The sequence below is a fragment of the Chelonia mydas genome, chromosome 1, assembly GCF_015237465.2.
Source record: "Chelonia mydas isolate rCheMyd1 chromosome 1, rCheMyd1.pri.v2, whole genome shotgun sequence".
Lineage (NCBI taxonomy): Eukaryota > Metazoa > Chordata > Testudines > Cheloniidae > Chelonia > Chelonia mydas.
Window position 1 is genome coordinate 37,365,519 of NC_057849.1, and position 24,173 is coordinate 37,389,691.

Below are 24,173 nucleotides of genomic sequence, written 5' to 3' on the forward strand. Positions count from 1 at the left end.
TTTTCACAGCTTAAATCCCATGTATATTTTTGCATCATTAGTGAAACAAGAGTGGTTTTCTTCATTTGGTACAGTTATAGATCTTCCCTTAAAGGCTTTTTCCTATGGCAATTGCAGATGGAAGTGCTGTCATGAGGTTGAGGTACAAGTTCCATTCCATCTCTTATTTCAGGTTTGCTGGCTTGGTGCTTGGCATATTTCTGAAATATGTAAGTGACATTTAAGAGAGCTGACATACTAGCATGTAATTCATGTAACAGACTTCTCCTTTCCATTCTTAAACCTTGCTTTAAACACTGCTTCCTACATCATTTACAGTCTGTTTACTAGGTTTTCACTGAAACACCTACTAATAAACTCAATTGCCTCTGGAACTTCCTTTAATGTTTTGTCTTATGTTCTATTAAATGTCAGCTTTAATACTGTCATCAACAGTATGAAACCGCTTAATATAAACACATGCAAATGATTGGTCATATTTTGGCACACTAAACAGTCCAAAAAGCGATGTCATTAACCTGTGCATGCATATGAGATCTGATTCTTTTAGCAGAACAGCAAAGCAATTCAATACCCATAAAGGGTTTCTGAGTCACATTAGAATTCTGCTTCTTGAAGTGAAAGTAATGTCAATTGTGCCATGCACAAACTGGTTGGATCTATACCCTTTTACTCAATCCTGCATCTCTTTCACATACCCTCTTGGATAGCCAGTTATCATCTTAGATGCTTCCCAAGTCCCCTCTGTGGACAACATTCCTTCTTCTGCTCTCCCCCCCCATCCTCAGGCTGTGACCAACTCCTGTTACTCCTTCTTTCACAATATCTCTGTAATTCAATTACTAATGGGCCCAACCTTCCATTCCCATGAGCAAATCCATAGAAGGAAGCTAAAAGGGAGGATCTCTGTGGGGTTCTCAGTTTTCTCCGCAATTGTTACATTGCTGAGTATGAATTGCTCACCACCAAGAAACAGGCCCTGGGACAGCCCACAAATTCCATGGATCCCCCAGAATCAGTGGGAGACTAGTGCCATCTGCAACACACTTGGGTCTTTGGTCTGCCCTGCTACCTGGCAGCACAGCTGCCATATTGCCAGGGCTTCCTTTCCCAGTAACCAGAACCAGGGCCACCCAAAGAACCAATGCCATGCTGGGACATTAGTTCAGGAGGATGAAGCTGGAGCAAAAGGAGGAACACTAGCCAAAGGGTCAAAGGCCAATGGAAGATCACCTGTCTTAATCAGAAATAAAGCATTACAAAACACTGAATACAAATCAGATGGGGTGAGGGCGGAAAGTCATGAGACCCCTTTCACAGTAGGACTGCTGGTAGCTCAGATTGCATCCCAATAATAATGAGATACGTTCTATCAGAGTTCCTGAATGACCCCTTACAACCTATCATAAACAATGTCTTAAGATATGTGGACTGAATAGAAAACTGTAGGGCTAGAACTAGTAGCAGCTAGGCAAAAACGTAACCAATGACACACTGTACTAACCTGGAACACTTTGTAATAATAGCAGTAAAGCCTGTGAGGCTGCAGTAATTCTCTTGCAACTAACTGACCTTCTTTAGCAATCTTTCTAGCTTCTTCATCATTTACCTGAGAAATTGGAAAGAAACAGCGGGGAATAAAAGAGCAATCAGTGAATCACTCAATTTCCTTCTAGCATGATAACTCTCATTAAGAGGGCTGTTCAGATCTGCAGTAATAGCTGGAATGCTATCCATGTACAATTACCGATACAGTGCAAGAACACATTATTTAGTTCCAGGTTTTTAGAATTTATCAATATGCTTGCATGGTCACAAAGACATTGATATCTTTAGGGTGGTTGGTAAGAGTATTGGTGGCCAACTGTATATATTTGGAGAAATCAGTCAGTTACCGCTCTACTATATTGTTCAAGTCACAGCCCAGTTCATAAGCAGCTTTGATGTCTCTCACACAGATTTGATTACACAGAATACAGAGCTGTAGTTGTTGTCTTTTCCTACTGCGTGTAATTAAGTGTTTTTGTTTCCAGCTTTGTTCTTTGTGAAGCTTTTCAACTGAACCATCCTTGGTAACACACGTGGAATGTGTTTTGGTGATGTGGGTAGTGTACTAAACACTTGTATTCAAGAGTTTTAGAGCTTCCATTTCAAAGCTTGTAGTGTCCTTCATCTGGTCCTTTGTGAACAACTACAGTACTCAGAACTGAAACATTCCTTGTGTTTCTCACACTGCTAGTTTCAGTTTTGAAGCCTAAGCTCTATTCTACTTCACCACAATAACGTTTGGCATATTTATAAATATCCCTTCTCTCTCATTCTATGTTACAGGAAGGTATTATTTTGGTGCATCTGATCAGGATATCTGTATTAATAATTTGTACTCTGTGGATCACAGCATTTGAAAAAAAAATTAATCCAAGGTTTGAAAGCAATCTTTAAAGATCTGAAAATCTGTTTAAAGTTGTTCTACAGCAAAACATTTAAGCACATGCCTAAAGTTAAGCCTGTGCTTAAGTGCTTTCCTGAATGGGGATGTTTACCTGAATTGGGGCCTTATTATTTATTTAACTAAATGAAAGCAATAGCAATATATGCACCTTTTATCTCAGTGCAGAGTTGATGCAGAACACGGATTTAGCAATACAAAAGGAAGAGGACCACTAGGAATGTGTGTTTATGTGTCAATTTACCCCTTTTAACTTTGTTGGTAACAACACTTACCTTAGCCCATTTTATTTTTTCTAGCAAGTCATCAAGGCTTCTTTTAATTGGAACATAATGCTTCCATGGCTTTAATTCACTGTAGAAGTGCTCATAGTATTGAGAAGTTTGTTTCAGTACTAGACTGTCACCCAACATGAGGTATGGGAATCTGTACGCTGCTACTGTCCCATCTACATTCACTTGATATTTGTACTGTAAAGTGAAAACAAAGAAGCAAAAAAGGAGAAAAAATATTTTGAATCAAAATATCTAATCTTTCAGCCTATTTAGTGTTATATACATGCACAGTTTCAAAACGTCCTGGAAATAATAAGCATCTAGAGAAAGGCACCTGTCATAAATATAAAGGGAAGGGTAACCACCTTTAAATCCCTCCTGGCCCGAGGCAAAACCCTTTCACCTGTAAAGGGTTAAGAAGCTAAGGTAACCTCGCTGGCACCTGACCAAAATGACCAATGAGGAGACAAGATACTTTCAAAGCTGGAGGGTAGGGAACAAAGGGTCTGTCTGTCTGTGTGATGCTTTTGCCGGGAACAGATCAGGAATGCAGCTCAGAACTCCTGTAAAAAGTTAGTAAGTAATCTAGCTAGAAATGCATTAGATTTCCTTTTGTTTAATGGCTGGTAAAATACGCTGTGCTGAATGGAATGTATATTCCTGTTTTTGTGTCTTTTTGTAACTTAAGGTTTTGCCTAGAGGGATTCTCTATGTTTTGAATCTGATTATCCCGTAAGGTATTTACCATCCTGATTTTACAGAGGTGATTCTTTTACCTCTTCTTTAATTAAAATTCGTCTTTTAAGAACCTGATTGTTTTTTCATTGTTCTTAAGATCCAAGGGTTTGGGTCTGTGTTCACCGGTACACAGGTGAGGATTTTTTATCAAGCCTTCCCCAGGAAAGGGGGTGTTGGGCTCGGGGGGATATTTTGGGGGGAAGACGTCTCCAAGTGAGCTCTTTCCCTGTTCTTTGTTTAACACGCTTGGTGGTAGCAGCATAGGGTTCAAGGACAAGGCAAAGTTTGTACCTTGAGGAAGTTTTTAACCTAAGCTGGTAAGAATAAGCTTAGGGGGTCTTTCATGCAGGTCCCCACATCTGTACCCTAGAGTTCAGAGTGGGGAAGGAACCTTGACAGCACCATCTTGTGGTTTAGGCCCAAGACTGGTAATTAAGAACCTTTGGATTCTAATCATGGATCTGACACAGATTTTGGGCAAATCATTTACCTCTATGCCTCAGTGTTCGCACTGACCTACCCCACAGGGCTAACCTCAGGGTCAGTTAAAAACATGCCAAATACTGCTCACCCTAATAGTCCCACAGAAATCAATAAATAAAGCAAGATGGATATGGCTCAATGTTTGTGAAGTGTAAACCCAGTAAAAAAAACAAACAAAAAAAAACCAACTGACAGTAGGGGTAAGAAAATCAAATGCTTTCATCTAGGTGCCCACCAAGGCTTTTCAGATCATCCATATCAGCTCCATGTTTTATATGCATGAATTCCAAATATTATACAGTTTATTATGAAGAACCTCACCCCTGGTTGTCCTCAGCTCACATCACAAAACCACAACACAATTCACATGGACACCATAATGGGCATTCTGTTAAGAAGAGGGCTGGGACAAGGACAGAGCTGTGGGTGAGGAAAGCTGTCATCTAGTTTTACTCTATGTTTCTCATGAAAATCTCTCATTTCAATTAAAAGGAAACAGAGCAATAGTAAAAATTGCACTAAGTCAGTGTTTCCCAAACTTGGGACACCGCTTGTTCAGGGAAAGCCTGTGGTGGGCTGGGCTGGTTTGGTTCGCCGCTGCAGGCCAATGGGGGCTGCGGGAAGCGGCGCAGGCCGAGGGACGTACCAGTCACCACTTCCTGCAGCCCCCATTGGCCTGGAACAGCAAACTGCGGCCAGTGGGAGTCACGATCGGCCAAACCTGCGGATGCGGCAGGTAAACAAACTGGCCCGGCCCGCCAGGGGCTTTCCCTGCACAAGCGGCGTCCCAAGTTTGGGAAACACTGCACTAAGTAATATAAGGTGTTCACTTTGGAGAGGGCTGCTTTTAGCATTTCTGATATAATCCAAGGGGCAGAACCTCAGATGGCATAAAATATAATAGCTACTGAAGTCAATGCAGCTGTGACAATTTATACCAGCTGTGGCTATGCCGCCTTTACTTCCAGAGATTTATAACTCTGCTGCAACTTTGTTTACAGGATCGCTGTTCACTTTCCCTCAAGGATCAGCAGATTAATTATGTTCTACTAAAGCCACTAAATCAAAATTAACAATATGTAAGGCAAAAATAAGGTTTAACAGAATTGCAAATGATAATGTTTTTAATATATTAGAGACTCTAAGTTGAATCAGTCCCCAAATGCTCTCCTCTCCATCTCCTCACTCACAACCCTTCTCCTTGAGGTGGTGTGACTTCATACCATCCCCAATGAATGGCACAATATAACCCAAGCAGTTTAATCTGGCACAATATAACCAAAGAGGACAGAAACAGAACATTGATGCCAACCATGCCTGCCTGTTTTGTGAATCACATTTAATAGTAAATATGAAGAAGAAATAACATTAGGGCTAAATCCAGCTGCCAGGAAACTCTGACTGCAGATGTCTGCACATGAGCAAAGTAAAAGAGGACATTTCACATCCTCCCCCTCGCAACTGCTCAGATCTGGGTGCTGCTGACATGGCAATTGAAGGAGCTGCAGGATCAAATAAATCAGCAACATTCAATATACTTCTCTGATACACTGCTACAAGAACTGTTTTTGAAATACACAGTGCACCTACATCTATATAAAATATGCCTATTGTTTGCATGTTAAGTAAGAAATAAACACAGTGGGTCAGAAATCTGCATACAGGACCTGATCCAAAGCCCACTAAGGTCAAAGAGACCACAGTGGATAGCACAGTATGGCTTTTTTAAAGGATGTTTTACACAGTTTTTATTTATGGGTAAAATATCTATTTTGTATGGACACATGTGCCCAGGGCAGCATAACTTTTTCAAACACTGAAATGCAATCAGCAAAGTTAAAAAGGAAAGCTGCCTCTCTTCAGTTAGTAACCATTTAACTGCAAAGTAAGCCCATGTCTTCAGTATAATGTGGCAAACCTTAAAGAAGTCAAAGAATCCCATCAGCTGAGCCTTTCCCAGCTCTTTCTCCTTGTCTCGGAAGAAGAAATATCCTGTTATTCCAGCATCTAGTAGCTCTGGATTCTCCTTAGATAGCTGCACCAATTGAAGACGTTCTTCACGGCTGTCTCGACCTCTAAAGAAAGCTCGCTCTGTTTTGTTGTGCCAGAAAGGGCCTACATATATTGAATGGGGGGGGTGGGGGGGAAGAAGCCTTGAAATCTTCAAGTTACACATGCTCATACATTCAATATGAATTTGTTATGATATCAGGGTCATGCTCCCATGTATGGTAAAACAGGTATCAACATAATTTCCATTATGAACTTGTTAAAGAAACATTTAAACCTAACTGGTAAATATTTGCCCTGTCCTGAAGTTTTGGCAAGGAAAAAATTCTTAAATGTGAAATTAAGTCTTTTTTTCTTTTAAGAAACAAAGAGCTCTGTGAAGCTTGAACGATTGTCCGTTCCACCAACAGAAGCTGGTCCTATAAAAGATATTACACCTCACCTATCTTGTCTCTAAGAAAATTATTTGTCTTTCAACAAATTGTCAAGAAAATAATTTTGTTAGTTTTTAACTTATATGAGTACTGAATACTGTGAAATCTGAGCAAGAGACCGTCAATCTTAAAAGTCCATCCAAATATCCCAACACATAATTCCACTCCACCTTTAGTAACCTCTGTTAAGCAGCCAATTTTGCCATCTTTGAGGGGTCACTTAAAGGTGACCTACAGAGGAATAAAAAGGTGGTGTATCCTTTTCTGTATCTTTACAATATACAGAGAAGTCCTGTAAGATTTTCACTCTGCTTGCTTGTTGTTATATTTTTAGAAATATCCAAAATGTCAAATCTTGCCTTTCCTGTTTGTGCTGATAGTCTCCCTGAAGGACCCAGAGAAGTGGAATGGGAGCAGCTTATTCCATCTTTAATTGAAGGAACAGGTATACTGAGTCATTAACAGAGACCTTGTGTCCAAACTGTTTATCAGGTATTTGAATTAAGTAAATATTTGGTGAAGGAGAGGGAGCTTTAAACTGTCTAAATAAACATCACTTCCTTAATCAGATTTCATTTTTTTGGTGCTCATCACTTCATATTACTAATTCCCTAAGTGGCCATAGAGGCTCCCAGGAAAAAGAGAATTTTTCTAGCGTTCAAACAAACAAATTGGGGAAAAAAAGCCTGGCCCTTGAGGTTTTCTTTATACACAGACAATATATTTCCATTTGCAGGCCAAATGAAAGACAATTTTCAGTGTAGTGGAGGCTGTCTTGAAAGAGGTTATGCAGTCATTTTCACAGTTTAATTTAAACAATTACAACAATAGCCCAAATCCTCTCTCAGGAATTGGACTAGTATTTGGTTATAATTAGCATTCTAAAGCACTTTACTGGATGAAGGGAGTTATAATCATGATATTTACATCTGTCAAGAAACCAGAGTAACTACACTTCACTGGGCACTTATTTTCTAAAAACATTCCAATGCAAAATGTAATAATTGTACTTTGCATACTAACATGACAGAGCACAAATCACTTCAAAGGGATTTTTATGGTCTGCTTTTTGAACTTTTATACCTGTAGGAGGAAAAGATTATTTTTAATACAAAGTATTGTTCCCAGAACCCAAATGGGAGACTGTTAATTTAAAAGTCAGTGATGTTGCATGGGTGTAACTAAAGTCTGAATTTAAGGCCAAATTTTCAAGCCTGAGTGCCTAATGTTAGGCTTTGAAATCCACATTTAGGAACTAAATAAGAGCATTTTCAGCTCCCACTGATGTCAGTGGATGTTGTAGGTGTTCAGCACTTCTGAAAATCAGGCCACTCTTATTTAGATACTTATATAAGTTATCCGGCTTTGAAAATTTTGGCCAATATCTCTCTTTACATATATTCTGCTACTTCGCCTTTGACAGAGTTATGAATTGATTTGTAAAGCCTATGAGTTCCAATTTACCTGTGTTTCCTTGAATAGAAAGGAGGTCATTTGTAACACCACGTAGGGTTTCAAGTGTTGAATGGGTTATATCATATGTTGGAAGGACTAGGTCTCTTGAATCCACAGAGCCACACCATGAAATGATAGGGATAGGGCCAGGCGTATCATTTGCTTTTCGATGTTCCATTGGCCAGTCTCCAACATTAAGATAAAACTCCACATCAGGGAGACGAACCTAGAAGTATATCCAATACAGGACAATTACACACGAATTTATGCTTCAACTACTCATGCTTTAAAAGTAAAGTACGGTCATCAGTTTTCTTGTGTCAAAGAATCAATTGTTTTCAGTGTTGTAGCTGGGTTGGTCTCCGGATATGAAGACACACAAGGTAGGAGAGGAAGTATCTTTTATTCCACCAACTTCTGACGGTGGAAGGGACAGTGCCGTAGGAGACCACTTAAAATGAAGTGTGCAATTAAGAGGTATCAGACAGTAAAGTGTGTTATAAATTGTTGTAATGGGCTCATTATTTATCCAACAGCCTGAAACCCCTTAAATGCCCACTTCACTTTAAGTGGCCTCCTACAACATATGTAAACCCCCTATGCTTAACAATCTGCTCTAACTTGTATTTAGCTCTGACACTCTAGTTACCTTCCCCAGACCTGAAGAACAGCTCTGTGAAGCTCAAAAGCTTGTCCCTTCCACCAACAGAAGTTGGTCCAATAAAAGATTTTATCTCACCTATCCTGTCTCTCACAATCAGTCAATCAAGCCACCAAACAATGATCAGCATTATTTGAGATAAAGACACTGACTACAAGCTCAATCCTGCAAGCAAGCTGTGCAATTGGAGTTCCAATTCAGGAAAGCCTGTAGCATCGTAGTGCCTGCAGTTTTCCTACTGACTTCAATGGGCTTTGGATCTGATAATTAGTCACCAGTAACATCAGGCTTCCTAAACAGATGATATCATGCAGATGCAGAAATAAAAATAAAATCTTGGTTTAATAATTAAATATGCAGCAGTAGTTTAAGGTTTGCTATGAAAATAAAAGTATGAATATAATATCCAAATGGTAGCAAATCTGTGTGATCCAAAAGTCTTTAAGTGAAGGCTTATATAGCTGTACCTTTCTTGCCAATGAGAGCAACATTTCATCTGAGAACATTTTGAAGTCTGTGTACTTCCCTAAGGAACGACGGTAGATGTGATTATTGAGAACAGTGTAATGAACAATAGCACCTCTTGTTTGCCCAAACCTTGTTGGGACTTCATGAAGCATCCGCTGAAGGTCGATGGAGGGAAAAGAAGTGAAGTCCTTAGTAACTTGAGGCTCCTGGGATGGACAAGAGAGAATATTCTGCCAGGTCTGAGAATCTTCTTCTGGGCACTCACAGTACTCATGATAAACAGGCCCTGCAGAACACAAAGCAATGAGAATGTATGACTTCTGTGATAGTCTCAGCTCACAATACCCAAGACTCCTGATGGATACAAAAATCTAAAACTAGAGCTGGTGCAAGCCTTTTGATTTTTTTGGTTTGCTTTTAAAATAAAAAGATCATTTTTACCAACAAATATTTTCTTGGAAAATTTTCTCTTTCTAAAGGGTTTTTGATGGAAAAAAAAAAGCCATTTTTTTTTATTTTTTAGAAACCCAAAACACTAATTATTGAAACAATTTTATTTTGGCCAAAATCCAAACAAACTGAAAATTTTTTAAAAAAGATTTTTTAAATTTGTCATGGAAAATATCTACCATTTTTCAATCATCTCTACTGAAAAAACAAAGTCGTGTACCAGTGTCATGCTACCTGCCAGTGAGCCAGAATGCCTATAGTTATTTAAAGCATCCATCAATACTATTATTCAGCTGTACAGCTTCATTTATCAATATTTTAAGCTTTATTTAGGACTTTATGGTGCCAAAGTCTTTACATTTAGTATGAGGTGCTTTCTTTCATATAGCCTGTCCTTTTGGATCAGTGTGGATTTATACACTGTAATAAGGCCTAAGCATTTAAGAAACTTTATTCCGTAAACTTCTAGCCAAAAACAAGTACTCTGTCACACTTTTCTTTCTGTCACACGAGTGACTATGTAAGTATAGTCCCAATACCCAGGGTACTGTCTTGCTGCAGTTGGACCACATCCCCCCTATCTACTGTCAACTTCACTTGACATCCACAGTCCTCCAATTTTTCAAAACTTTTCATTGTCTTGCACCAACATTTTCTACTGTTGTATCAATTTATTACCCCATCTGCACTGACTCTGGCTACAGTTCTGTCCTCTCCATGTGAGCAGTAGTGGAAACAGGGAGGAAATTGTTGTAGGAGCAGCAGTGATCTGTACGCGCTGTATGACTATGCTATGTTCAAAAGGTCTGTTACACTTCCCCCCCTTTTGTCTCCTCTCCGTCTGTGAAGTGGCTTTCCCCTTCCCCCTCCCTCCTTGAATGCCTGTGGGATGAATGGGCTGCTGGAACAGCTAGAAGATCAGAAGAGCTCCCAGGTAGACAAGGTGTCTGGGACTCTAATAAGGCAGCATTCACACACCCAGTGCATGGACACTGGCCGAGGTGGAGTGTAACCAACCAGACGTGCCCAAGTCATCTCTAGTCGCAGGGCATGAAGAGCAGGTCCTTAAAAGGGGAAGGGGCCATGTGCTCAGGAGTGCACTCACAAGCTTGTACCTCCTGTGAAGGCCCTTTGCCTGGACCATCTGGCCAGTGGTTTGTCGCGTTGCATTCCATCGTGCCTTACCTTCAAACACTTACCTTGAAGGATCCTGACATCTTCAGTGCCGTGCCTGTCCTGGGAGCGTGAGTATGCGAGTGTGACCCCCCATTCTCCCTTCTTTTGAGCTTAGCTATCAATATAATAAACATGCTGCTTTCTGCCAAACTCTGGTGAGTCATTAGTCCTCCTTAAGTTTACTAGCTGGCCCAATTTCGGGTAACAGAAATTTGCTTTCATTTTTGTGGTTCCAAACTATCTGGAACTTATACTCCAATTTACTGCCTTTAACTCTCAGTTTAAAACCATTTTTGCTTCAGTTTTGAAGTGTTTTATAATAGTGTACATAGGATGCTATACAAAAATAAAACTTTGATCAGGAGAAGGAAAGAGTGGGAAATGATGCTGAAGAAGTAATTTCATTTTCAGTGTTCATCCTTTCCCCTTGGTAGGCAACCAATAAACTATGAGAAGAGAGAAGAAGACCAAAGAAGCAGACCAGAAATTTGAAAACAGTTTGCATTATATTCCCCTTTTAAGTGGAATTTATAGTGTAGGGACCAGCATTGATCTAAGGTGCGCCTGTAGGAAGAAAAGAGGAGATAATGTGGGGCTGGTTATAAGATTTCAATGCCTAGAAAGGACCGTGCTTTAGAAATAACAAAGTTAAGATGGACTGAACAAATTATGAATTGCTGGGAACAACATGGATTTCCTTGCTTCACTAGGTGAGGTTTCCTTTAGACAAATATAGCATCACACTCTGGCAGATGCTGTGCTTATGTGGACACATGCCAGAAAACTCACAGCTAGGCCACAAATGAAGAAGTTCTGTCTCTGCTGTGGCACTCCACAAAACCTGAAGGTCACCCTGCCTCAAGAGCTAGGGAGGCATGTTCTGAGGCAGGACCTGAAGTTCAGGGACCATGGTCTACATGCTTAAATATTTATGTCCCATAACTTGGCAACGATCTGTATGTAGATTATTTCTGCTCCTTTAATCTGTGTAAGAGGAAGGATGTGTAAGGGGCTGCTTAAACCAGAAAAAGCATCGGTACCTCCAGTTTGTTACCCTCTCCTGACTAGCCAAAGTTTAGTCCATAACATTTCTGTAGCTGTCACCATAAAATGGTAAACTGAAAACTTACCTTTCAAAATATAAGGAGACTGAGCTACGTGTTCATTACCATAAAGCACCTCAATCTTTAACCCTTCGTTGACACTCCCATACATCCGATACTGTATAAGAAATGACCCATCATTCCTATCCATAAGGTTAGGGATGTGGATCCCAATGACTTCTTTGGGGGAAAGTGCTTTAATTCCCACTTTAAACTGTGTTCTTCCTGAAAAGAAGAAAATAAAAATAGTTGTAGACACTGCATGCTATTAGGGTTACTTAAATGAAAAAAAAAAAAAGAGATGCCACTGATGGATCAAATTCTGCTCTGAATTATACCAGTGTAAAGCTGAAATAACTCTATAAAACTCAGAGACACTTCTCTGGATTTACCCTGTAAACTATTCTGAGTGCACAAATTTAGCAGTCATGCTTTATAAGATACACCAACATTAATTCCAAAAATGTATGTAAGAGGAAGAGATCACCCTGTCAAGTTTTCCCGATCATCATATGTCTAATATAAATGGACAAATCACAGATGAAAATAAGCAAGATGTAAGTTACCTCGAGGTGTGACAGTTACAATGCAGTAAGAATGTCCCAAACGTTTTGAAGCAAAGATTAACTTTATTATTCAGAATTCAAGTTAATACTGTGAGGATATGTTAGTTCCTCGGGAATCAGAGAGAAGGAAAACCAGGATAAAACCCAACAGGAGTGAAGAATACTTGCCAGATGGTGGGAAGGCACTTGCAGCATGCAGGAGTCAAATACAAAATCACAGAACCATACAGTTAGAAGGGACTGCAAGGGTCATCTAGTCGAACCCCCTGCCAAGATGCAGGATTTGAGAAAGATTTATTCCTCCAAGTGGAAGAGATTCTTCATAAGGGCAGCTGGCATTCCTCTCCATCCAGTGCTGGTGGTCCAAGTAGAGATGTTGCTGAAGCCTCCATTTCCTGGAGGTTAGAGAGCGTGGACCCAGTATGCCCAATAGGGTATGGCTGGCTCACATAGTGTGAGCTAGTCCATTGCCAGTCACGATAAGACTGTGATGGAGCCCTGAACAATGATCCTCCAGGTCTCTCCATCGGGCCATGTACTGACCTCAAAGGGGAGAGTTCTCTACTTGAGGATAGTGAAAAGATGTGGCCCTGTGAAGTGAAGGATGAGTATACCTCCTCTAGGGGAAGTGCTGAGGTGAACAGCAGTCTTGGTACCTGGGCCTGTTCCAATGCTGGCGGTGGTCTCAGTGTGGAGTCATCCTTGGAATCTCTGTGGACTCCTCTGAGAGGATGTCCTCCGATGCCGTGAGTGATTCTACTGAAAGCTCATCATCGGCGTCTGTGTGGTCGTTGATGCTGGTGGGACAGGTGCAGGCTATGCTCTATTGGTACCATAATAGCCTGCTCTGCAACATTAGCCATTGCTTCTGTCTGGGGTTTAGCAGTCTTATCCTTGGAGGTATGCTTTCGTACTTCCTTGCAGGATGACACTGAGCTGTGCTTGGAACCTCAGCTTCTGTGCCTGGAACCTCAGCTTCTGTGCCTTGAACAGCCTTTCTACCTGTCAGGCTTCCATGTTGAAAATGGTAATGCCTCATACATTGGTGCCAGGGTTCTCTATACCAGTTCTTTTATTGATGTTACAGGTTTATCATTGCTGGCTTTTGGCGTTGCATGCATGCTAGAGGGGGCATTCATGGATGTTCACTTCTTTGATACCTGATTGGACATGGTACTCACTTCTTCAGGGTCCGAAGTGACCTCAATTGACTACTCCAGAAAGTGAAGCTTAAATCAAGCATCCTGTGACTTGTGCATCCTGGTGGAAAAGGAGTAGCATACTGTCCACTGCTCCAGAGTGTGGCTTTCACCCAAGCAGAATAAGCACCTGCTATAACCATCAGTTAGTGGTCTCAAGCCACTGCAGGAGGGGCAGGGCTTGAAGCCCAAAAGTTGAAAGTCTGCCATGACACTTAGTACAACTTTACAGGGCAATCTATACAAGGGGGTCTTCTTCCTTTTTGATTTTTAAACCGACAATTTAGGTAGAGAGGAAGATTTCCTACCAGAAGGGTAGAAGATTATCTGGTTATCAGATGAACAAGTAGAAGAATTAGTGAACACTGAGAAGTAACGGATTGAACACTGCTAGGTTCCATCTTGCTGCCTGGTTAAGAGGGAGCTGAGGGAGGAAGGAGGGAGAGGGTATGTGTGCAGTCTCGACAGACACTGCTACTGCAAAGACTCTGGGTTCATGCACGTGAGTCATGTGTTTACCTACAGAGGGATCTACACTTACTCAAAGGAGAATTATATATTTGTTTATATATATGAATCACAATGTATATTGATATATCCATGTAATATGTTATGTTCCGAGAAAAATATGGAGTATCAGCAGAAAAGAAAACACCACCAACTGGACTGATAAAAATTGTATAAGAATTGGAGGAAATGGCATGCCTTGGATCATGGTGGCCTGCCCAGGATTGTCTCTTTGGAATTGTGTGAGTAGAAGGCCTAGTAAATAAAGGCAAAGAACCAATGATGTGACGAAATGGACTATAAATGGTTGCCTATGGTTTCTGCAAATCAGAGTAGTTTATTGATCCAGAGCCCGTGTGGATATAGATGTGGTTTTTTCCGGCTCCCCGCATCTTATGATCGGAAGGAATCTCGACTGGCTGTCGGGACCATTCTGACCTTTGGATTCTGGTATAGTATGTTTGGGGTGTGAATGTGGAGTGAGTAAGGTTTGTTTTGTAATCAATAAAGAGCATTTAGAGTATTATATACCAACACTGTGTCCGGTATCTGCCTGCTCCCCATCCCATAGGGAGAGCTCTACTGCGGGTCTAACGAATGGTGGAGAATGTGGAGGGGGGGAGAGATATTAAGGAGTGACAGATTTCGAGATGGGGTCTTACATTGTTGTGGGAGTCCTTATTTAAGACTAATAAGGGTGACTCCTTATTTGTGAGAAATTTGTGAAGAAAGAAACAACGCGTGGGGAGATACCGCGTGGTGTTATTGTAATAATGTTGAAACCACTATTTAAGAAGAGAAGTAAAGAGGTGAAAGAGGCACCCCAGTGAACTAAAGTTAAAGCCCCTTCTCTGTTAGGGAAGGAGATTATTGCATTTGGAACATGCCCTTGGATGGAAGGTGCAGTGGAACGGGATGTAATTCTGGATACCTTAGAAAACATGATTAAAAAATATGCACAGCTGTACAAACCTAATGCCAGTAAAAAGCAAACGGCTATAGTATGGCTGTTGTGGCAAGCTGTAAAAATGGCAATTGCATGTAAGTGGGAAGTCTGTGCAGAGTTACAGACATTACAAGAGAATTTTAAAACTTGCCAGGAAAATTTGGAGTGGAAAGTGAGGCAGGCATAGATCATGCAAACTCGGAACAAATGGGGAAACAAAATAGGGAACTGAAGAAAAGAATGATGAATTGGAAACAGATTAAAACAGACAAAGATAAATTAGACCATCAAGTAATAGAAATAAAACAGTTAATTTGAGATTTGACTAAGGAAAGGGAAGAGAGATTGCAAGCGTTTCTCACAGTTGGTGCCAGAAAACTATAGCAGCATTGAAAAAGCAAATGAAAATACAGGAGCTGCAAGTTGCAGCTGTGTGTCAAAAAGAAAGAGATTTAGATTTGGATTCCAATGATATTTGGTATGAAGAGGATCTGTGAGGGGGTCAAGAGAAAAGGGAATTTGACCAACATCGAGAGGACCTTTATACTAAGTTGAGGGAAGAAATAAGAAACTGACCAGAAAAGGCTAATCCAGAAAAGTCTGTAGCAGTGATAGAATGGAGATAAACCATTAAGGATGCAGCGGGGGAGATACAGTCAGAGCAGACACAAATAATCCCTGCGAGTTCGTCAGATTTACTGTCGATGGTAAAGTCATTAGGCCCAGTGAATATGAAAAACTACATGGCTAGTACAGTGGGCAGAATTAGAAGGAACAAAGAATTTAAATGTAAATGAATCTTATAGGTTAATCAGGGCAGCTACCACTGAAGAGATTAGACAGGCAGTAAATCTAGTGAAAAATGCTTTCGACAGGCAGCCAGAAGCACACCAACTGATACCACAATTTATTATGCTGTTAGGGAAAGAGAGAGGTCAAAAACCAATAAGGTTTTATCCAGTGCAGATTGCATGAAGCCTGGAGATTCACCCAGGGATTACCTATTAAGAAAAATAACATTGGGATTATTGGCTGGAAAAATACAACTGGTGATTAATCCCAGGTCGGAGGTCGCCAGACATGTCACAGCTGATTCTTTGATGGTAGCTGACTTAAATCAAAGGGAATTTTGAAATTATGTGTTTAAAGGATTGGACAGAAATTTATTAGCGATGTCTACTGATCTGGTGAAACAAGCAGCCCAGGATGGGGGGTTATGGATGCACTGGAGCACTGGATAACATGCCAACAAATGATGAAAGGGGGAAACCAGGTAGAAGGACTGAAACCCAGAACACCTTTTGTTAAAGCAATAACATATTCAAATGAGAGTGCTTATAGATCAGGATACTGAGAGAGAGGAAGAGGCCATGGTAAAGGACAAAACACCCCACCCCACAGAGGTAGAGGGTGGAATAATCAAAATGAGCCCCAGAAGAAAGATGTGATTTGGAATATCGCTTGAAGGTATTTGAAATTGAGGGGAGTAGATATGAATAAGTGAAATGGGAGACATACTGATGAACTGATCAACAAAATGCAAGGGATGGAAGAAGAAATATTGAAGGAGCAGAAAAAGGTTGCAGCTATGCAAGCTGAGGGTTCAGAAAAAAATGCTCGAGAGGGAAGCCCCAATGACAAGTTGCTCCCACTGGAAATGGGTCCTCAGGAGTGGGAGATGGTAACTAAATTAAGATGGAATTCAAATCGAAGGCCTAGATGGGTGGAGAGGCGATTCCCACCAGAAATCATAATGCAGAAATCACTGCCAAAAAATTGTTGGAAGTAGTGTTCAGTAGATATGGAACTCCAAAAGTAATTGATTCAGATAATGGGCCACATTTTGTAGGAGAAGTAATTAAAAGTTTATTAAAAGCTTTAGGAATAAAGCAACAACTACATATCTCCTATCATCCTCAATTGTCAGGAACAATAGAAAGGATGAATCAAACTATTAAACAAGCTCTACACAAAGTAGCGCAAGAAACTGGCAAAGACTGGGACAATAAATTGCCAGTGGTGTTGGTGACAATCCGAAGTAGTGATCAATTGGGTACTGGCCACCAGCCTTATCAAATTCTCTTTGGAAGGCCTATGAGATTGTGGAGCCCTTTATTGTACCCAAAAGAAGAAGAGGAGGTATCAGTTACCCATTGAGTAAGGAAGTTACCAATAAAACTGAAAGAAAAATAAAATTTAAACTGACTAACGCCACTGAAAAAGCACGAGACTATGTGGATTCACATGTGGCTCAGGACAGTAAATTATGGAAAATCAGAGATCAAGTAATGTATTTAAAATTAATATAAAAAAATCATGTCCTGGAGTCTAGATGGGTTGGGACACTTTCCATCATAAATAAAATTTCACCTACTATAGTGCACATTAACAAGGGGGAAAGGGAAAGTGAGCCAACACATCACAATTGAAGTCATGGCATAAAGATTAATAATGTTCCTTTCTTTTTCTTTTAGTTTATCTTACAAAGGAAAAGAAATGCCTAGTTGCACCAGAGATTATCCTGTACGGACCTTGGATTTGAAGTGTGAATACAGTGCTACAACTTTTGTAATTGGTTTATTGCTTATGCTTCTTTGCATTCTGTGCTTAGTAAAAGAATTGAGTTGTGTGCATTATATTTTAGGGGGAAAAAGATAATGCCGGAGCTTGAGTGAAGATAAAAAAAGGTTAGTGTAAGTATCTAGAATAATACGGCTGGAAGCATCGGACACTATGGAATAATGGCCATGGCTTCAATATTAAGGATCCTCATCATTCAAAACGGTGGAAATATGGCTTTTGGCTTTTATGGTTTTTGAATATTTAGGGGTACATGAATATACATATGGGAGCATCTCTAGGATGGAGGTATGGATCAAAGGGGATAATACATTCAACTATTCGTGGGACAGAATGGAAAAAACAGTACCAAACAAAACCAAATGTTAAAAAAAAAACCTTTTGAGGTAAAATTTAAAATATGGTGGAAAGATGGCAAAAACGTAACATGGAAATATCTAAAGCCAAAACATTTGGAAGAGCAGTGAAAATATTTGTACATACTAAGGGGGAAGGTCACCTAACATTTAAATTTAGTTATAATAAAAACAATCTGAATATAAGTGCTCTAAACTGTACCTGTTGGAGTTTGGGATTTGATGTAGTCACTAATACTCATGTGGAATGAAATGAGTCAATGGCTCTTAAATTATGAAAATATGGTATAATGGCAAATCCTTCCATAATGATAAGATTGAGTTGCTTTAGGAAAATTAATGGGGGAATATATTTTCGGGAGGATGGTCAGTTTTTTATGTTTATTAATCAGATATCAGTAAAGAAGTTTGCACCAAGAATCATGGCAGATGAGCACCCATATAGGAGGGGAAAAGTAATCAAAGACTCAGCTATTGTGGATCAAACAATCTGGTTGGAAGGAGCGCAAGTAAACATAGGTGCAAAGCATCTGGAGTGCAGTGCCTCTATTACAAGCATGGCAACAACAATGGGGAGACGGGACTATACGAAATAAGAGAGGTATAGGGGAATATATCATAGGTAGTATTGGTGCAGGAGCTGGAGTTTTAAACTCATTTAATATTAAGACGTTACAAGAAAAAATGTCAGCTTTGGGTAAGATTTTGGGGGCTATCCAGACACATGTGACTCAAAATGTTGGTTCATTATCGAAACAAGGAACAAGAAGTGTGGAACTCCAATTAAAACAAGCCCAAGCCTTGAAAACGTCTCTAAATGTATATCTATTTGGTGTGTCTGAGATTAACAATAAAACTGTACTAGCAATACGATGTGTACAGATGCAAACTTATGGGATACAATACATAAAGAAAATGATTAATCTGTTAAGTAATGGGCAATGGCCTTTTAAGTGGTTCAAAGATCCTCATATATGGAATCAATGCATTGCAGGATGGAAGAAATATATTGAGTTTAATTGGGATCAAGACACTCTAAGGGGAAAGTGAAAAGGCAGAATACTGTTACACAACACAGGGAAGAAAAGAAAATCAGCAATGGCCTGGGTGTTGCCAAAAATTATGAATAAAGAGTTATGGCAAATAAAAATAAGTGAGACACACTTAATTCAAGAAGAAGGGAATTATAAATTCGTAAAATTAATGAAACTTTGTAGAAAGTGGGGACAAAGTAAATGGGTGTGCCGACAACTAACTTGGTCCCTAAAGGGATGTCACTTGAACCATTCAAGTGGACAATGTACCATGCAATATTTAACCTCTAATGGCACAAGAGTGTTTGATTTAGGGAACGGGTGTATTTGTGTGGTAACCACTGAAAAACATATATTTTGGGGAAGTATGATAGAAAAAGGCCCAATTGAGTCATGTAAATGTAATGTAACAGAGGTTATTATTAATAAAATTATTTACTGAGGTCCTCTATTTTTTTTAAAAAAAAGTTGTTTGGAAATAAAAAAATATGAACTGTTTTTTTGATCTGCGGATACATTGGGAACAATGGGAAAAATTTATTAATAAAAGCAAAAAAATCAGGCAACATGCAAAAGATGTATCTAAGTCTGCTCAGCTGGGAAAAATAAACATTTTGATCCACATGGTTGAATATTAAAATTGGGGAAAGAAGAAAAAGAATTGGCAATTTCTCACTGGTATAGTATTTTTAAAGGACGGTGTTCCAGTGTCACAGATTTTCTTAATTTAATGCTACATCCCATTGTCATATTATTTGCATTAATAATTTTGTTAACCTTTATTATGCTATGTTTATATTGCCGAATAAAAAAGCGACAAGAAGTTTTGGCGCAAGTAATATATAAAATTTAATTGCTTGCAAAATTATAAAGTAATACAATAAATTAATGGCATTAATCATGTATTAAGAGGGGGGCCTGGTATGAATGACGCGTGCTTGACATGAATAAGTGTGTGCAAGTTGGCAACCAAAGCAAGAACTTAAGGTCAAGAACTATTAGAACTATTTGTGCAAAAACAATCTTGTTATGTTCCAAGAAAAATACAGAATTCAGAAAAAAATCACACCTTACTTCTAGCTAGTGGCAGTTCAAGTCAGGACCTGCTATAGGCCAACAGGGATTGTGGAGACAGGACAACAACAGGACACCAGTGCTCATCAAGGGACATCTAGATCCACAGGTACCCGAGGATGGGATGCTCTGAGAAATCCATAGGTCATTTTAAAAAAATAGTATTTTTAAATTGTTTTTATTTCTTGTATCCCTCGCAGAAGAAAAAGGAATTCAATGCGTAGAGTGGGGAAAGGTACAGAGACAGGGTACGAGAAAGAAACAAATTGGGCACTGATACCAACAGAGAAAAACAGCAAAGAACTGGCAGACAACAACGGAGGAGCAGGCATGTCTGAAGTATTTGCAGAGGAAGATCAGTGAAGGGATTTGAAGGTAAGGTTCTATCTAAGTGTATATAAATATATATATACTTTTATATATATATATAATTTTACCAGCAATGATTTATTTTATTTTGCGTGTGTGTATACATATATATATATATATACACCCACACCCCCACACAAACAAACACAAACACACACACCCCAAATCATTTCTGGTAAAACTTGCAGATGACAAACATTGGTGGAGTGGTAAATAATGATGGGGGCAGATCAGTTATATAGATTAAGTTTACAGTCAAATGCAAGGTCATACATTTAGGAACAAAGAACATAGGTCACACTTACAAAATGGGGGACTGTATTTTGGAATGCAGGGATACTGAAAAGGACTGAAAAGGTCAAGGTAGACAAGCAACTGAATATGAGCTCCCAATGTGATGCTGTAACGAAGCAGTTCACTGCAAGCCTTGGATGTATAAGCAAGGGAATTACCAAGTAGTAGGAAGATGGTATTACCTCTATGTATAGCATTAGTGAGACCATGACTGGAATACTGTGTACAGTTCTGTTGTTGAAAAGATTTAGAAAAGCATTACAGGAATGATCTGAGGTTTGGAAAACACGCCTTATCGTGCTATAGTGAGGGAGTTAAAAAGCACTGTCCATTTATCGAAAGCTTATGCTCAAATAAAAGTGTTAGTCTCTAAGGTGCCACAAGTACTCCTTCTCTTTTTCCGAATACAGACTAACATGGCTGTTACTCTGAAAACTGTCCATTTAGTTTATCGAAAAGAATGTTGTCACATTCTGGGGTGCAATCCAGACCACTGAGGGGTTGTGTCACTGCCTGCCCTGTAACCTTCATGATACTTTGCTGCTGTAGCTCCCAACCCGGGCCACTCATAACCAGCCAAACAGCATGCAGGCCACCCTGAGTGTCTGTGTATAGCTCCAGCCCGGGTCCCGCAGTTCTGATCCCAGCCTCTTGCCAGCAATACACCAGTCACACACTGGCTTCCACCAGCCTTGCCATAACTTGCAGGGTGACCCCAACACCCTCCCAGTACCAGAGTTTCCCAAATATGTGTTTTCTGCAACATCCAGCCCTCTCCTGGACAGTTCAGGTATTAAGGTTCATTGCCCCTGTAAAGAGTCGATCAATATTCGACCATTTGTTACTTTAACTGGAGTTACCGAACAGTTCAGTTTACACACAGCACTGGATTGGTTTAGATTAAAAATAAGTTTATTGACAAAAGGAGACAGGATTTTAAGTTAATTCAAGTACAGGAGATAAAGTTGGAAATGGTTACCAGCAAATAAAAGTGAAAATACTTAATCTAAAAATCTAAAACCTAATCGAGCAAATTTTGAGTCAAGGCTTTGTTTAAGATGGCCTTTCTCACCCACAGTCTTCCAGCAAGATGGTGACTGACCCTTTCCGTGGTCAGGATCTCTCCCAGAGGCCCAAGGGTCCTAGTGCCTTTGTTTTCTTGGGGTTCTCTGCCCCTTTCCTTAATAGTGCAGTGAACCTCTGAAGTGAATTCTTCTGAGGGCTACCTTTCAAAGTAAAGTTTATTCAAGCAGTAAGGAAGGTGACATGGAGTCGGAAGGCGGGGGGGGGGGGGGGGGGGGGGGCAAAGGAGACGTCAGGCTCTTTCTTCCCCCCTTTGTGCTTGCTAAAAGGCAAATTGTTTGGTTTCCTGCCATCTCCTCCCCGTGCTGTCTCCAGAACCCTGTTTATTACTTATATATAAATTGAGATAAACACACATTCCTTTGTTTAGGATAGGTCTGTTTAACAACTTTTGACTAGGAAGGGCTGTCTGATTTTGAAAATGTGCTAATAACGTCATAAAGAGAGCATTCACAACTTTACATATAATTTTATATACATTTCACCATCATGTTATTGACCAGCGAACTAGTTTTCAAATGATACCTCACAAGACATATTAGTACACAAAGGTTAAGAGGTGACTTGATCCTGGTCTACAAGTACGCACATAGGGAAGAGATTTCTGGTAGTAGGTGGCTCTTTATCGGAAAGAGACATAATGAGATTCAATTATTGGATTCTGAAGCTAGGCAATTCAGACGAGAAATGTCACATATTTTTATTGAGGGTAATTAACCAGTGGAATAAAATGGATTCTCCTCCCATCACTTTAAGTCTTTAAATCAAGAGTTAATATCTTTCTAAAATATATGCTGTAGCGCAAGTAGAAGTTATAAGCTTGATGTAGAAATTCCTGGGTGAGGTTCTATGGCCTGTGTTATGCAGGAGGTCAGATTAAATGATCATAATGGTCCCTTCTGGCATTAAAATCTATGTTTTATTCTATATAAATTTAATACTGGAGGCAAAGTAGTACTTTATATCTGATCTAGTAACATTCTGTTCCATAGCAGGAATGATGCTTGTCCTGGAAAAGAAGCATGGTTTGCCAATTTAACATGAGTTTTACAGACGGGAGGCATGAGTCCTTGCTCTACCTCAGATTTCCTCTATTATCTTGGGTAAATTACTCACATTTCTCTTAGTTGCCTCATCTGTGACATAGAGATAATAATGCATATGTATCTACTAGCCACACAGAGGTGTTGTGAGATGTAATTAGTTTACATTGGAAAGCAGTGTATTAGTGCTAAGTATTATTAATTACAATTCTTACTGACGTTTCTCAGACATAAGTTTTGAGACTTTTGAAACACAAGGGAGGCTGAGAGGCATAGATGACCGCACTAAGGGCCTGATTCTGATCTCACACTAGTTATGTACCTCAAGCTATTTCATGTACACACAGAATAGACAAGAGAAGGCGGAAGTCCTGCTATTTTTCCACAGCAGGAATGAGAAGGAATGACCCATGAACAGCAAAGCAATATTTCCAAAAGTTATCTGATTAGTATTAATGGTTGTGGTTGGATTAGAGACAGTTAGTTTGTCCTTACCACTGAAACACAGAGTGCTGGAACTGCTGTACCAAAGACTGGTCCCAGGAGGCTAATTTATTCTGAACAAGCTGTTTTAATGCTGCTAATTGTCTGCTATTATTTAGGAAACTGAGAGAAGATGCAGCGTTGCATGGAAAGACACACTGGACAGTAGAAGAGTAATGTAGGATTTTAATGTTTTCGGTGAGCTTATCACAGAGTGAGACTTTATGTGTTTAAACGTACGTGTATTATTGTGAAATGCGTCTGACGTTGCAAGATGAAAAAGCAGCAGTGATTGATTCCGGGTTGCTGGAGCACACCAAAGCGCCTCGGGCGCTAGGAGGGGGAAAGGGTAGGGAGAAAAACTTAAGGCTCTTTGGATCCGCTTCTCATCCTAAGTCAACTCCTTCCTCAGCCCCAGACCCCCCTGAGCCAGGCTTGCGGCTCAGATCCCAGCCTGGAGATCAAAACCCACAACCAGGGGCAGAGGCAAAGAGCAAATGCATGCACAGTACCTGGGGGGGAGCGGGTGAAGTTCTGTCCAGCTGCGCTGACCGCCTGGATGTAGAAATACCTGACGGGCAGCGTGAGCTCCGGTTCCAGACCGGGCCCCCAAACCAGGCTCCTCTCTGCACTGACAGGGGCTCGGGGAGCCTCCCTCGCTTGCAAGAGCGGCAGCAGGAGAAGCTGCAGCGGCAGAGCCGCTCCTCGCAGCAGCAGCTGCTGCCATGAGGGGAGCACAGAGGCACAGCCGCGCCCCATCCTCCTGCCCGCCACTGAGGTGCAGGGTGGGGGGCCGGCCGGGCGGTCTCAACTTTTGGAGACGGGGGCGCGAAGGGAGAGGCGAGCTGGCTGGCTTTGATTGGAGGGTGCTGTGGCCAATCGGGCGAGAGCGAGACGGCCTCGCTTGTTCGCTGCCCAACGCAGCCCCCAAAGCGGT

At 40.4% G+C, this 24,173-nt stretch overlaps 1 protein-coding gene and 1 long non-coding RNA gene across 2 annotated transcripts in view; one reads left to right on the forward strand and one right to left on the reverse strand.

Moving 5' to 3' along the window:
- Positions 1–24,157, reverse strand: POGLUT3 (protein O-glucosyltransferase 3). Its single transcript, XM_037890394.2, has 8 exons — positions 23,749–24,157; positions 11,730–11,927; positions 8,973–9,259; positions 7,854–8,070; positions 5,864–6,060; positions 2,725–2,919; positions 1,505–1,609; positions 1–200 (listed from the first exon to the last, which is right to left on the reverse strand). Exons 1-8 carry the CDS (start codon positions 23,993–23,995, stop codon positions 75–77), a joined length of 1,572 nt encoding a protein of 523 aa, XP_037746322.1. The 5' UTR covers positions 23,996–24,157; the 3' UTR covers positions 1–74.
- Positions 23,166–24,173, forward strand: part of LOC114019470 — a 44,197-nt gene continuing 43,189 nt past the window's right edge. Inside the window, exon 1 of the long non-coding RNA XR_006286098.1 lies at positions 23,166–23,585. This is a non-coding gene — a long non-coding RNA (uncharacterized LOC114019470). The remainder of the gene's footprint in view (positions 23,586–24,173) is intronic.